At 36.3% G+C, this 16,673-nt stretch overlaps 1 protein-coding gene across 1 annotated transcript in view; it reads left to right on the forward strand.

Annotated features, from left to right (window-relative positions):
• The window catches only part of GPC6 (glypican 6), a 710,559-nt gene that overhangs the window by 512,624 nt on the left and 181,262 nt on the right, over positions 1 to 16,673 (forward strand). The window contains exon 4 of the mRNA XM_031045196.2: positions 12,192 to 12,357. Coding sequence (XP_030901056.2) covers positions 12,192 to 12,357 — 166 coding nt within the window. The remainder of the gene's footprint in view (positions 1 to 12,191; positions 12,358 to 16,673) is intronic.

A 16,673-nucleotide genomic window follows, 5' to 3' on the forward strand; every position in this document is an offset into this window, starting at 1 on the left:
CCCTCAGAGAATTCAAGACGTGCTTCCTGTATTCAGAATTATATCACAGAATATTCTGAATGGAAAAGTGAAAACATTTGCTTGCTTGCTTTTTATGGGAAAATGACAGCATGTGAGGTATAATACATGAGAATTTTCTTGAGTGCATATTTGCATTCCCTACTACTTATGAACACAAGAGAAAAGTGAAGATGGAGCTGCAGACATCAAACTTGAGTGCAGTCTGTTTTGGGAACCATTTATAGTCTAAGTAAAAGTGTAGTTAAATAATGACTTCGTTTCAGCAGGATCCCATAGTAAGAAACTATAGTCAGGCCACTGATCTTGCATTAATTTGCCCTTACATTGTCACTAAATCTTGTCACAGTCACACTTCTGTGACACCCTGAATTAACCTTGACTATAACATTCATTTTAAAATAGAAATTTGGGTTATTTTTCTTTTTCTTCCCCTCTCCAAGGCTTCAGTGGCCGCTTTCTGCAATTAATCATATTCAGCAGAATTCACATATACAAGACATGATCTTCAGTTTTAAAAAGTGTAACAGCCGTAATAATCCTCATGCAAAAATGTCTTCCAAAACATAATGAAAATGGTTACATGTTTAACTTACCTGAGCCTTGTCTGAAAACCACTTTACTTCTACTTTAAGCCCTGCATATTCCTTGAAAATAGACACTGCATTTTGAGCTTAGTCATAACTCAAAAAATACATTAGAAAAAAATAACATACAAAGATACAAAGAAAACCAAACAATTATGACTAAAACATTGCAATATTATTTGCAAGTTTTGGGCTTTTTGTTTATGACTTTTTTGGTTTTATTTTCCATCTGAAAGAACCTTCTGATCTTTGCATTCAGCAGTCAGCACCTGCAGTACATTTTCATTTTGCCTGGATTGTATTTGCTGTCAGAGATCTCATGTTCCTGCAAATACAAAAGGCTTCCTGCTCCTTACATCTCTTCAGAGATCTACTAAAAAAATGAATTGCCTCAGAAAATTTTGTGGGTACTATTTTATAGCTTTAAAACTGTATGAATGCAAACATAAAGCAGTTCCCTGTCCAGACTGCTAGATTGGGATTTATGGACAGACTGCATTTTCATGTCAGGGTTTGTTAAGAAATGAGAACTGCAACGAATCCTTACTGTTCTGGAAATACAAAACGTGCTCTTTCAATCCTATCTAAAGATTTCATATTATGTAATTTCTTCTCTGGTGATATTTCATTAAGTTGCACAGAAAACTCATTATCCACCCTCTCTGGAAAAGTCAATACAGTAAATGGATCTTTTTATTAAAAGAATCAGTTTCAGATTCTTTGCTTTCCTAAAGGCTTAGAAGCTGAATGTGACCTCACCTCCTCAGTCTAACATCCATGGAGGGCCCTGTCCTACATGTTATACCCTGCCTTAATCCTATACCAGACCTGGCCAGGTTACTTTCATCAAGACACTGGATTGTTTTCTGCCTCTGACTAGGAAATGGGATAGCCAGGTGTTTGCGAAAAGGTGCCTGAGTGTTCAGAGTCAGTATTGGTCCCTGAAGCTCAGCATTCATACTGTAAAAGACAGTTACTACCAGAGCAGACAGTAACGAAGATCAAAGAGCTTGGTATCGTTTGCTGCTTTACATTCCTGTATCTGTGTGTTGTGAAATACAGAAGCACACAAATGAACTGATGTAATTTTTCACATCACAATATCCATAGCAAAGAATTCAGTTATGAGGAGTGAAAGGAAATTTAGTATCTTTTATATTTAGGCTTTCTTAATGGATTTTTTTCATAGTGGTTTTATCCTGCACTACCTTGTGCTATTGTTTCAGGCAGTTTGGAAATATAAATACCAGTATAAATAAATGCAGGAACAGCACGTACTAAGAGCCTCAAGAACTTGCTGTTACTCAGGTACTAGTAGTCATGACCACTTCAGGGTGCACTGCTGTGTTGACGTCCAACACCCACACTATTGCACACAAACCACTGTCATACTAACCATAAAATTCCAGTGTGATTTATTTTCTGGAGTTTCCCAACACTCATTATTCATTTAATTTTCCAAATTTAAACTTACAAAACTAAGCATGTAGGAATTCAGCTGGCTAGGATCCACTGAATGCTCCAAATGACACAGACTACTAAGGGCATATGAACAAGTTTCTGAAAGGCTATGTTTCATCCAGCATAACTTACTTTTTAAATACAATATTCTAATCAGTAGTTCTATATACCTTGGTGTTCATTTGGTTTGTTTTCCTGTGTTCAAAGAGATTCAGATGGAGGAGGAGGGAATAGCTCAATAAAAAACTGGTACAAAAAACAAAACATTCTTCTTCGAAATGTGTTTTTAGCAAAGCCACTGACATACAGATCTGTACTTATTTCTGCCTTATCTTCATGTGGATTAATGCCTGGTTTTGTGTGACCAAAGAAAAGGTTTATCTTTGTTACTTAACTGGACAATGCTTGTATAAAATTCAGTTTTAGAGCATTAATAAAAGCATGATGGTAAGTAATAAAGCTTAATCCACAGTATTATTTAAAATCCATATAAAAAAACTGGGAAAGCTGCTAGGAGAATTTGAGCTGACAAGTCAGCATTACATGCGCTTTCTCCATTTTCTTATTGCCAAACATCCAAACATAAAAAGACCATTTTCCAGCACTCTCAGTACTTAGCTGACATTAACTTCTTTTATTAGTCCAGAAAGGGCAACTAAACAATGCAAAACCAAATAACATCGGCATAGTTGATAAACTAATGCCTGCCATTTCATCTTCACATCAGTCAGAGTATCAAGTAACACCAAGTAGAATCAAGCTAGAACAAAATAGATTTATTGCCACTAGTGCGTGACCATAAGTGTGTTCCAAAAAGTGTATTTGTAACCCATTTGTAACCCCTTTTCTTTTTGGTTTTGACATTACATGGTAAAGAAAATACAGACAGGGGCCTACTCGTACAAAGGATAAGCTAAGAGTTAAAACATTCCATGTTCCACGGTGGCAAATTAGCTATTTTTTTTTTCTTGGAAGCCAATAAGACAAAGCTGAGATCTGCTTGTCCTTCATCCCATAATATACTTATTACAAAACCATTCAGATTACAGTCACATATTATTAGACAACAGATGGTCTTATCTAAATTGGTTGGTTAATTCAGGTTCAGGATTTCTTATTAATAAATGAATCAAGCCTTCCATGAAGCCAGACATGTCTTGTAGTTAATGACTGCTATTCAGCAAGGAGCAACAAACTCATGGAAAGTCCATTTGTATAAAATGTGTTACTGCAGCTCCTTATGAATCTTCGTTGTTGTCTCCTGTAAGTGCATTTCTTCTAACAGTGATAGGTACCGGAGTCTATTTTCCCACTGTGATGTAATACACTAACTCTGTGAAAAGTAAATTAAGATAATCATAATAGAAAAATCTACGAAACTGACATGACATTCAACTTTAATTTTATAGAAAAGATTTATTCTTCCAAATGAGATTTCATGTCAAACAAGCTTTTCTAAACATATAATAATTCTTCTGCCATAAGCTTAGAGGTAGTAAAATATTTTTTAAAAGAGGAAGAGCAGAAACCTGACTACAGGAACCTTCTGATTATGGAAATATAAATTCTGGTTTTGCTACATACTTTTATTTTCCATCTAAGCATTATGTGGAATTGAGCACTACAGCTTCTGCCTAGAAACTCCACATTAAAATTGACATTGTTATCTCCATTATCGCACATACAAAACTGAAGTGCTCACTGAAGACAATACAGTGTAAGTCTGTCCCTTTTCAGGAAACATAAAGGGAGGGCTTAATTTCCAGTGACTGAAAAGCTCCTTCCTGCAATGTCTTTTGCATTTGGCCTGAAGATCAGGGTAACTAAAATAAATTATTGCTCTCTTCACAGGGCTTACTTACCTTTGGGTGCCCTCATGAGAGCTCTTCTGCACACTAATGTGCAGTTACAATGCCTGGAAGCTACTGATGTTTACCTCTGAAGAAAATGCAGTGGCTGTATTAGCAGGCTAACCCTTGATGACAGCAGATTTCAAAAAGCTGCAAGGCCATGACAGAAAACCTGGGGCAAACTCCATCAGACACTGAAATGCCCTAAGTGCACAGCTGGCTCACTTTGTACATAGCTGCCTGTGTCTGATTTGGTCTAGGTTGATGACATGAATTTGATGGTCACACTCAAATAAGGAGATTAGTCATAAGACTGGACTTTTCACACCTGAAATGAAAAATGGGACCAGTTCTTAGTGCAAGTCCATACTTAATTTGCTCTTAAGGAAATCACTGAGACTGAATCAGTTGTGCTCAGCAATCTGCCTTGATAGAGGTCCCTCTGTGTGGCAGACAGGGAGTCAGACAGTCTGCTTTGGTTGCAAATGACCACTGTTTTGAGTGATCCCATTTTCTAGGATTAACACAAACTATTGCAGAAAGCTTGAGGTTGAGCAGAGACAGAAGTTAATGCCAAGAGTGACAATAAAATAGAAGTCTTTGTTGGGTCTGGAAGCTGAAAGAGATGTGATTGAAATTACTTCTTGAAAATACAGTGATATTTCTTGATTCAGAGATAATTAACCTAGAAACAGCTGTAAAAATAATTGAGAAGTACTGAGAGAAGAATTTAAAAAATACCTAATGTTTTACCAGCCCAGCCCTTTTATGGGTATTAGATTCCCAAGTAACAGTACTTTTCATGCCATGAAACTAACACTATACACACCAGCATTCACATCTCACAGCATACCATGTAGAACAGAAGCATTTTTAACAAAAGAGGACACAGGTTTTGAAAGATAACCACAACCTTGCCGGTTGTATTTGCATGCTAAAGGTGTAGCATAAATTCTTCATACTCACAAAAGATGAAAACCACCAGAAGCAGCAAATAGCTTCTAGGAATCAGATCCCGACCTGTGCGACTTTGATAGGAAGACATCACCTGGCCTCAAGAGCCAGATTGACACCTCCATTTGGAAATTCATGTATGCCGTTATAAAAGAGCTCTGAAGGCAAGTAATTATAGCATTCAAAGCAGAATCGATCTCAGGATCTGTCAGAAGCCATAGACATTTCAACATGAGGCTGGAAGAAATCGGCAGACTCCCTTTTAAGTGAGATGCAGTGGGTTGTTTTCTCCAGGAAGAAAGCAGAGGAAGTACTTTTTATTAAGAGAGTATCTTAAAGTTTATGTGCCAGAAGAGCTGGTGGGATTTGAAAAGCCTCACAATCTATAAGATCCCTTCCTTATTTCTGTGCAACAGAAAATTTCTCATCTCCTGGGAGTGAAAGAAAGAAATTATTTCAAAGATTTTTCACCTTATCTTTGCCCTTGAAATGCTGGGGAAACAACAGGCAAAATCCATACCTCAAATTCTATTTAATGTGGGCTTACTCTAACAAGAGATGTGAAAGGTAAATATTTTTCCAGAAAATTTACAGGACACATTTTTCAGCTCATTAATATCTCACAGCATGTAAATCCCCATATACTGGAGTATTTTGTCAGCTTGCACTATTTTCAGTCTAAGAAATTCTCAGTTTAATCATATTTAGAATCAAGCAGCATGCTTCCACCTAGTTTATTTGAAAATGATTATGCCTCTGACAGGTAAAATTTAAGGGATGTAAGAAGAACATTTTAATGTTGAGGTCTGAGCATTCAACATTTTATTTTGTAAAAACTTAAATAGTGAAAACATAATGCTTTAAAACATCTCACAGAAGTGATTCAAGAGATTAAAAAAACAGCTTTAGAAAAAATATCCCTGTGACTGCAGCTTTCCAAGTGGTTTTCTAAATTTGGATTTTCTGCATTCAGATAATCTGATAAGTAATTTTCCCAGTTTCCTAAAAATAGGAGAAGCTATTCTTCTCCTCTGTAAATAGAGGTTCAGTCTCACCCATTTTGTCCTTGTGTGATTTTGCCCTTGACTTCTGTGGGGAAGTTGTGAAATTCCACAGTTCATTTCTCCAAGAATAATTTATTATTCGATATGCAATCTCCTGATGTAATCACTTAGAGACTTGCAGTCCTTATTTTCCTGTAGCCAGTTTCAGAATTACATGTCATGATAACTGAGGTAAATCACAGATAAAAATGATACTTATGAGCAGTGTTGAAAAATTCTGGTACATAGCTTTTAGGGTTTTATCCATATATATACCTTTAAAAATTGCTTGTGATATTTTAATTTTTTTTCATCTGTTAGATGGAAGAGCAATATTTGTCAGCCTTCCAGAACTACATATATATACAGGAACACAACTATAGACATACTAAGAAGACCAAATAATAAAGTATGAAAAATGGCTCAAATTTTAATAAAGTATTGAAATTAAATCCATTTGCCATAATTCCCATGATTTCAACATTGTTGACAGTGAAAAAGGACATCTCAGTTGGACAAGGACAATGGCTAAAAGTTCGTCTTCTTTTAGAAAAAAATAAGGTGGCTCCTCTCAGTTGCAGTGTAGTAACTGCTTAATGCTGCACAGTTTGTATCAAATAGTAAATGTATAATTTCTCTTTTACAGTATAAAATTTTCTAGGGTTCCATTATATTGCCCCAAATCTTTTTCTAATAGCTTAATTACCATATTGAACTAGAAATTCTTTATTTTCTAAAAAAAATACATATTTTATTGTATGTGAAAATATTACATATAAATTTACCTTGTTTTAACTCACCACATTCTAGAGATATACTATCCCAGAACTAGGGGAATCTTACCTGTGTTTAACTGGCTGTAGTTATTTACTTTTATTTTTGTATTATTCAAGCACAAAGTCAAAGATGCAAATATGAAGCTGTAGTACTCAAACCAGGTCTTCTACCCTTCAGTCATCTGGAATGATATGAATTGCTAAAAAGATAACTATTTATATCTTTAGGTTAGTATTGGACCGGACATTTGGTTGATATAAGCAAGTATTCTCAAATTGATCTACAATATAAATTCCCGACTCAGTATGGCTGATGCAGTATTTCCAGTTTTATATCAGGTTGTGCTATAAAAGCAGTGAATTGAGATCTTAGCATCTAAAAGCCAGACTGAAACAATGAGAAGTATTTCAATAAAGCATTCAAATATCTGATGAATATTTCTATGTAGTTACAGAGATATTTTCAGCTGAAATCTGATGAAAGGAACTTGCTTGATATCTATATTATTAAATAAAATCAGCACTAGCACAGTGCTCATGAAAATAGCTAAAATATGGACAAGGAATAAAACAAATCAGTTAGATCCAACTGTGAGCAAATCTTGTTTGAAGAAAAGAAAGAGCAAAAGGAAGAAAAGCATCATTGCCAGCTAAGCTTTACCTGCTTTTCCTAGTATTAAAACAAATAGGAAGCAGTTGTAACATTTTGAGGAGATAGTTTCAAAGCTATATGACAAAAATAGCAAATGGTTGGGCTAAACTTTAGTCTTTGCACTGAAGTGAATTAAAAATGAAAGAAAAAAGGACTTCTAGCTCTTAGGATGGGTGATCCAAAGGTTTGCTGTAATCCTGTATACCTTATAAAGTTTACTTCATGATACATCTCAATCTGATCTAAGTTACTTCACTGTTGCAATGGGTGATAAGAAACCCTTTTTTTTGTGCTTAGTAAAAGTGTCCTAAGTTCTAGCAGGCTGAATGCAATAACCAGCAATTCTTAATTAAAGGTTTTTCTTCCCTCTCTTCTGAAATTACAGGCATGAACTTCTATTCCTTATGGCCCATTTGATTTTAAATATAATTTTGGATAGAAATACTAGAATTATACTGTGGAGATTTTAGACATAAACACTCTCTCCAGTTGTTCGCCATTTACATGGGATTGCAATAATATAATTCACCTTCTTGTCTAAAGGAAAGTATTTGATAATTCATCTTGAACACCAAATGGGAAGGAAGTAGAAGTTTTTACTTTTTATCCAGCACCTGGTTCTTAGTGCATTCATCAAGTTTGTAAGAAATAAAATTCAGTCTTCTTCTCCTTACCAGACTATGGGTTATTCTAGTGTAGAGCATTTGAAAAAGAGTGTCTACTTCCTGGGTCAGTTGGCTAGTTATGAGCAGGTTCTTACCACCAGTTTCCCTCCCAAGATCTTCATGCTAAGGGGTGACTCTATGGTTCTAAACTTGATCATTTCCTTTGGGAGCATAGGAAATGCAGGAAGAAGTTGTGTCCTCCCAGCTGTTGCCTCTGGGATGGCATTCAGTTTGGATTAGTTTTCCTTGTATTTGATAGATTTCATTATATGCCAAGATTTTATTATATGCCAAGAAATGGTAGTATCTGGATCTAAGTATGGCTTTATGCTGTGAATTTAGGTACCTTCTTTGAAAGAAAGACGCTACTTTAGTACCAGACAACATATACAAGCTCCTTTGGTAGGAAATCTGTAAATTGAAGTGGAGAAACTGCATATCAGTGTGTTTGATCCTTCTAAAGGTGACAGGCTGTTTAATCAGTTTGTCTGATTGTGTGTATCAGAAAGAAGATTTATGTTTATGTGCCTGACAAAGCCAAGGTTTTTGATTATAAAAACCAGGTCAATTACATAACAAAGCAGCATTTGCAAATGCAGTGTTACAGGAGAGTACAGTTTCACGGCTTTTACCAAAGTTCTCTCCTCAATTATTTATATTTGCAAGTTCACCACTGCAAAATCTGTTTTCTAAATGAAATAATACTCCCCCTAGAATTTCTGAAGGGGAAAACAAGTGTTGAGTAATAAAGCTGTTAAGAATCTTGCTTTGGGGTTTTTTTGCATGTATGCAAAAATATGCATTTAGATAAAGCTGAAGTTGTCAGAAAATGTTACAAAATGCAGTGATGTAACATGTCCTGCAGCTACTAGGTTCAATCAAAGCTCAGAAAGGCACTTTTCTAATGGACTGTCTTCCTCATATGCTTATACTAGAATGAAGATGTCCTAGTCAGTCAGGAAGACAGCATGATATAATTAATGACTCCTTTATAGCAGTTTCCCCAGTTATATCATTCAGTGTGATCTGATTGATTTATAATACATGATTTACATGAGGACTAATTTCTAAACTTCGAAGTTCATGGAAGTGTGTCTGCTGTGATTAGCACAGAGCCAATTGCAATGTATTTTAAACACACACACACAAAAAAAAGCTGTATCCATCCGTAAATATCAGTTGCAGAAAAAATATTTAGACTCGGGAGGTGAGGATCAGCTCTCCTCAGCAAATGCAGGTCTTGAATACTTCTGAATGAAATGAATATCTGCCTTTTGACTGGTCTGCAGAAAAGTACTATTAGCCATGAGAGACTCTAACTATTTTTTTCTTTTTTTAAGATAAAAATTGGCTTTGAAAATACATTTCACAGAATTTGCCAATAGCAAGAAGTAGCAAGACAATTGCAGGTGGTTAAAAGTCAATTGTCTGTGATAAACTCCAGATTTCAGGTGTTCATATGAGTATTTTTATTTTTTTTTAAACAAAGATTTCAGCATGTTAGAGCAAAATTTCATTATTTTTTGCATGAAGGATACTTCAGCTGTTGTTGAGGGAGGAAAAAGACCTGACCATATTCTCTGAAAATAAAAGTACACTAAAAACAGCTGAGTCTGAGAACTAAAACATGGCTGCTGAGTGAAGGCTACGTTCACAATGGCACTTAACTGCTGTAACACGGTATTTAACCTTTAGCCTTCAAACTTCCAAGATGTGATAGCTACTTACCTTTCTGACTACCCTTGTGATAAAATAAGGCTCACATAAATATTTATCATATTTGATACATATAGATATAATATAAAGACAGAGGTTGTCTTCTCTCTAGCTATGCTTTTAAAGAATGAAATTGTCAGGAAGATTTTGTGTAAGTTCAAGTTCCTATAGGTATATATGCTGTTAGTACAAGTACAAAGTGGATTTGGGAAGTTGTGTATGAGAGAACATGTGGATTCCAGCTGAACTCAGGGGTAAGCTAGGTGCTGACAACTTTACATTGACAAGACTTTTGGGCCTGGAAAGAAGCATAATTTTAAACATAAAAGGAACTTTGTTGATAAAACTCTCAGTGCCCCCAGGCAGAAATTACTCAGGCTTTAAGCAGCGATCTCAAAGTAATTTTGAAGATTCCATGAGTATATGTATTCTGCTTATATCCTGCTTTTGGTGCTAAACTTTTTGTAAAAATGGGCCTGTTCTAAGTTTGGAGGTAAAAAGTTAAAACAGTTGGGTAAGAGCCTCTAAAAAATAGTTCTGAGCAGTGGAAAATGAAGTCCAGCTTTTCTTTTTGCATTTTCTGTTGTTTAATAAGGTGAAAGTTCCCCCTGGTGCTTTTTTAACCTATGATTCATTCATAACATCATTCCTCCACATGGATTCTTTGATATCTGTGAGGAATTGACCTCATGCTTCAGCCTTTTCCTCAATAAAGGCAGTAATAGAACCTCTCTTTTTCTTCTCCCAGCTATTTTAAAAAAACTTACAGGAACTTCATGTTGTGAAACCTGAAGTCCTCTGTCAAACTTGATTGAAATTGGCTAAAGATTCCAAAGCTATCAGAAAAGGATGTATAAATATACTTTCATACACACCATCAGAATGGTGTGCTAGTAAAGTGCATTTCCCTAGGAAACCAAGGCAAAATTCACTTCTGACCATACTCAAAAGCATCTGCTGTAACTCTTAACAGAGACATTTTCATGTAAAAATGTCCAGTGTGAAGAGTATGTTCTGCATAGTTCTCTAAAAATCAGTGTTGCATTTATTCATAAACTAAGAGAATGAGTGAAAGGAATGCCGTTGGTTCGCGCTTTCCTGACCAGGAATTTTGAAATCACTGAGGAACCTGTAGCCCTTTGTCATTGCTCTAGATTGTCACCTCAGCACAAGAAACTCACGCTCCACTGCACCGTGACAAGTTGTTATTGCAGTAGTACCTAATGTATGCTTTTAACGCAAGATTTCAGGCCTGAAAATGTATATTGTAGTAGTACATAGGATTTTAAGTCTGAGATGAAACAATTAAATATGGAAATGAGAGAATGAGGGAAATCATATTTACTCAAGGAACTTCACATGGTTGTCAGACGTGACTAATTTGTGCATTTTAAATTTAAGTATGGAGGATTCAGTGAATGTTCTCCAGATGATGATTTACTGTACCCTTCCAGAGGCAGAATAAAGAAACAACTCAAAAAGGGCCTATTTCTCACCACTGAACACAGAAGATACATTCCTGAATAGATGACCAGCATTTTGATGACTAAAAAAAGTGAGGTAAAGGGCAAAAATAATGGAGAGGCCTTATGCAAAAACCCTTCTCTAACCTCCATGCTCCCTCTCAAGGAAACCTGTGCCATTCTAGAGCAAACTGTAATGCGTATTACTAAAAAATAATATCTACACACTACTTCTTTCTGTCAGCCATGCCCAGTGTTAATGACTGATTGGAAATCCTAAACTCATTGGGTGTCTTTCCATTGATGCTGGTGGCTGCTTTGAGTTCACCACTTGCAGCCATGTTGTACTATGCTGGTATGGAAATAGAAATGCATTAGACTGCTGTCGATAATGCTTTTTGTCACCCGAGATGTTGAAAGCATACAAAAAACAACCCCTGCCTGACCTCCTTATGAAACTGTCTGAGAAGACAAAGGATGTTTTTTCCTGAAAATAGAATGATATCCCCCTGTCATGGTGCAGTTCTGAATAATTTTATAGAAATCATCACAATTATCTGGATTTATTATGCTTTAGTGAAGCAGAGAATCTGATCCAGTGACAATGTGACTGACAGTTCTAGCTTGAGTAGGAAGCGCATGGGGTCTCCTCAGGATCCTCTGTGTTTAGGATCAGTCAGATACTGTCCAGCTGATTCCCTGGAAGTTTTTCCTTCTCTTTCCAGTAGACTTTGTGTGGGAGAGCTGGACACACAAGTACTGCCATCAGTAGGTGAGTGTTGAGTTTTGCATTCCTGAAAATCACTGCTGGCTGTACTAAATGAAATTAATTGACAGGAATCGATTAGTCTCATAGGAGAATGTTATTAAGGGTTGAGTTCTTTCCACAAATTGCCCCTTCTGCACTTACTGCCTGAAAGGCATAATCTCAGCAATCCCAAAATTCACAGAACAGGAGATTGATTTCCTCCTTTTTCTTTTTCTTTCCCCCCCTTAAATTCTGCAGGTCAGTCCCACCCCAGGGTGCATCCGGGCGTTAATGAAGATGTTGTACTGCCCTTACTGCAGAGGACTTCCCACTGTGAAACCTTGCAACAACTATTGCCTCAATGTAATGAAGGGCTGCCTAGCAAATCAGGCTGATTTGGATACTGAGTGGAATCTGTTCATAGGTAAGAAGAGTTTAAATATTAGTGAAAGGAAATGGTTATAATGGCAAACATCTGCAGACTTTTGTGAGGTTAGAAGACACTGTTGGTTGATATTCGCAATGAAGCAACGGCAGATGTACCTTACTTTCTAATTGACCTTATGGCTTGCAGTAGGAGATTACTCTTTCCCTCCTGAGCCAGTAACATTTTGTATTTCATATTTCAAAAGGAATGGTGTGGTGTTACGGCTTCTAAGCTGAATTATTACATGATATGTGAAATGTTGAGAAAGCTTTAGTCGAGGATTTGAAAACAAGCTTAACGTGGCATAATAGTATGTATTACAACCGAAAACTAGGCTTTTGCACACTAAGAGAGTAACATTATATATCCAGTCAACATAAATCACAACAGCTGCTGTTCTTAATTCTGGCAGTATATAGGCAAAAATCCTCAAAAGTTACATAAATGGCAAATTATTAATTTCTTGTTCTTGACTGAAATATGTTAGTCTCCCTTTCACTGTGTTGAATAGAAAGTATCAAACATGCAATCAAAATGTTAGGATTGAGCACAGAGTATGTATTTAAGGAAGACTGCTATTACAGTTTTATTCACATAATTCTTTACTCAAGTAAACTAAGAAATTTCCTTTAAAAAGCCATTCAGATATCCTGTACCAAGAAACAACAAAAAAAAATCAAACAAAAAAATCACCCAGAAGAGTAATATTTCACAAGAAATAAGAACTCCAAGTTGCTTTTGATGATAGACACAATAGGATGAAGAATTAGATAAGGCTAATGATAATATATAAAGAAAAGAAACAGCTAGTTACACCAGGTGCTAATGAACATCTCACAGTCTAGACTGGATTTCAGGAAAGTAAAAGCAGCTGTAAAACATGAGATGAAACTCTTTTTAGCACAGACAAAGAAAAGGAATGTATTTTCTACTTTTGGAAAGACAAAATACAAGCAAACTCATCTTTCTTAGTTTCAAACCCCACTGACCAATGTGACTTTAAAAATTTGACTCTGACTCATTCATGGATTTTCACTTTACCCAGTGGTGCAAGATGGATAGGGAAAACAGGCTGAAAAACGAATCAGAGCGTGAAGAATGAAAAACATCCTGTGTTCTATAAAAATAGCATATGGAAAAAATGCAAACAACAATAATAAACAAATGTTGTAAATAAATGTGTCTTCTCAGTTCCTCCAACTGGTTAAAGAAGCTGACACAACAAGCAGTGCTGTATGGAAGGATAACTGTGGGATTACTGGTGTGAAAAGAAGTGTCAGTTCATCCTCAGAAAGCTAAGTAGGAGTTGATGGGAAAACAATACCAATCTATTGAAGACATGGAATAAGTTACTTACCCTTTACCATTAAAGAGTAAGCAAGAGCTGGATTGTCACCAATTCTGATCGAAGAAAATAATGTAGGCTTGTAGAAAAACAAAAAAGAAAAGCCCCAAACATTTTAACTGAAATAGCAGAGTTTTTATTATGGCAGACAGCTGTTCAAATTAAAAGCTGGAAGGCAGGATTTCAGGCCTTAAGAGAAAGCACCTTTTCTGGTGCTTTAAATTCTGTAAGAGTGCTGGGCAGGGTGAGGTATGTGTTGGAAAGCATGTAAATGCTTACAGATTGAGTCTTTCAGAGTCTTTGATGCAGAACCCTTGTTTTCATCACTGTCCTTCAGATTTTTAATGTTCTTGCTCTCAGAAAAGAAAAACTGCATTAAAGTTTGTAAATTATGTTAAAACAGAGTGGTAATTCATTAAATGCTGTGCAATACATTATGTTCTTCCTTAAAGGTAAGCAGGCTTAAAGGCAATTATCCCTTCAGGTCAGTGATGACAAGGTAGTATAAAGTACAAACACATCAAGAAATGTTTTCTCTTTCTTCTACCTATACGACTTCTCCTCAACAACTTGATGGGGAAGGGAATACAGGGGGAGAGACAGAGATTTTCCTGTGTCTGGAAAAGGTATTCTGTTTTATCCCATTTTTGAGGCCTCTGACAGTTTTGCTGAGAATGAGGGTCCTTAGACTTTACTTTATAAAAGATTGATATGTGGCAAGTTGTCTCTGTCTCTGACAGCTGTCAGAGGCTTTCTAATAACACACATAATTCCCTTAGTACTAAACACAACAAAACTTCTACTCACTGAATTAAAACAGACGGCAACACTTTAGAGCACCGCTGAGCTATGAAAGATTGGAAATTATGCATGAGCAGTTTTTATCTCTGTTCCAATACTAGGAACCATGCACTAGGAAAAATAAAAATTAAAAAAAAAAAAAAGATAATTTTGTGCACTAGCAGTCCCTGCGTAGGCAGGAATCCCAAATGCTAGAGCATATTCATACACAAGAAGATAGTTTTGCTTCACTCATAATCTGTGTATTGCAAGGATGTTTTGGCAGAAGTTAGTACTAGGAGAAAACTCTCAGATGTGTTGTCAGTAACTAAGCAAATACTACAGTTTGCAATGTCTCTGTTATTGTTCTTTAGTTCCTGCAATTGTCCAGCAACACCCAAGATATACAAGTGAGGAGGAGCAGAGGAAAGTAAATGGGGTCTCTGACAACAGGATGTGTTACTTATTCCACCTAGTTTATAAATATTAAAGTCGGGACTGAAAACACATTTATATAGCACTAATAAATCTTGCATCTACTTTCAAAGCTAGGGAGAGTGGGACAGCTTCCCCTAAACATCTGGTGCTTTCCAAGATTTTATAGACTGTGAAAATTGGGAAGAGGTGAAACAGCTGCAGCAGCATGACACATGGTTTATTATATTTTTCCTGTTTGTGTCACCTTAAGGTCTGTGTCCTTTTTATGTAACATTTCATTACAGGCTTTTTGTATTTTGTTGCCTTCATTACTGCACAATAAAAGCCAAATGAACCACATCTCACTCTAGCAGAAATCTTCTAAAATTCAGAATTTTGCCTGAGAAAGGAAGACAGTCTTTAATAAATATATTATAGCTATAAAACTATAATGAATAAATGCTTCTTCTAGGTATCTATATAAAATCTTTAAGAGGTATGTAAAGTAAACCAGCCACACTGACTTTGGACATGTGTATTTTGGCAAAGCTTGTTTTGATTGTTATGCCTCATAATCTCCTTTGCACCAGCCTCAAACAAAGTTATCAAGTGCAAGATAAAAAGAATGAGTACAGGAACTGCACTGCTGAGGAAGGAGGTTGCCTCAGGAGAGGAGCTGACTGATTCTGTGCAGTGGGGAAAAGGGATTTTCTCTGTCTCATGGCCTAACAGATATAGTCAAAATTATGCTTCTCTGTGAAGCTATACCAATTAACAGCAATAAGGATCAGAGATCCCACTGTTTGTTCTGTCATGGAAGCATAGAAGAGACAGATAAAATTATTCCCATTTACAAAAATTCAAACCCCATCTATCTTAGGGAATTACTTTCAATTTTAGCAATACTGTTAGTAGTCTTTCTGTAGCTACTCTGTATTTCAGTCCCTGTTTCTATCTCCAGATAGTTTGACTTTCCTTAACATTGGCTTTCTCTACAATTGATCGTTTATTTCCCTTTAACGGCTCTTTTTCACAAGCAGGAATATCAGTCAAGGAATGAGCTCCCCTTAGTGGGCACCACACTTTCTCTTGGTGCCCTCCTTCAGCTTCAGAATCAACACCCTCAAAAAGGTGATTTCCATGAAAGTGGTTGCATCTCATCCTGACCACTGCTTTATCCACTAGTTCATATCCACAGCTGTCCTTCTGATCAGGCTGGAGAGCAAGTGGCTTTGCTAGCAGTGTCTTCAATATTTGACAAGCTCTGTAGTATATAGCAAGGCAGATCAGCATGTGGTGTGTTTACACAGTAGTGCTCAAAGCCAGCAAAGCTGGCATCCAGGCTCAGAGATCCAGAGCCAGCTCTTACTGCCACTGCCATGCCAGACTTTAGCCACAGAAGAAAATCATATCTGCAAATTTTCAGCAAAAGCTTCTCCTTCCAGTCTTGAAGTTGTTTCACTCAGTGACATTATAGCAGCTCTGCATTACAAATAAATTTTCTCATTACTGTGCTTTAAGAATCCCGCTTTTTAGTTCTCATCAGTATGACTCAGACACCTTAGGAGACCTCTTGAGGTACAGCATACCATGCAGTCTCATTCGTTTGTTTTCAGCAAAACTCCCCATCAAAACCTTAACTACTTATTCCTAATGGAAGCTTTACAGTGATGAAAATATGCAGTCAGTTTTATTTAATGCTTACAAAAGCCCTCAGGACAAGGATAAACATTGTCTTTTTAGTGCTTCAAAAGACCACCTAAATTTGTCC

This window comes from Melopsittacus undulatus, chromosome 2, assembly GCF_012275295.1.
Source record: "Melopsittacus undulatus isolate bMelUnd1 chromosome 2, bMelUnd1.mat.Z, whole genome shotgun sequence".
Taxonomy (NCBI): Eukaryota; Metazoa; Chordata; class Aves; order Psittaciformes; family Psittaculidae; genus Melopsittacus; species Melopsittacus undulatus.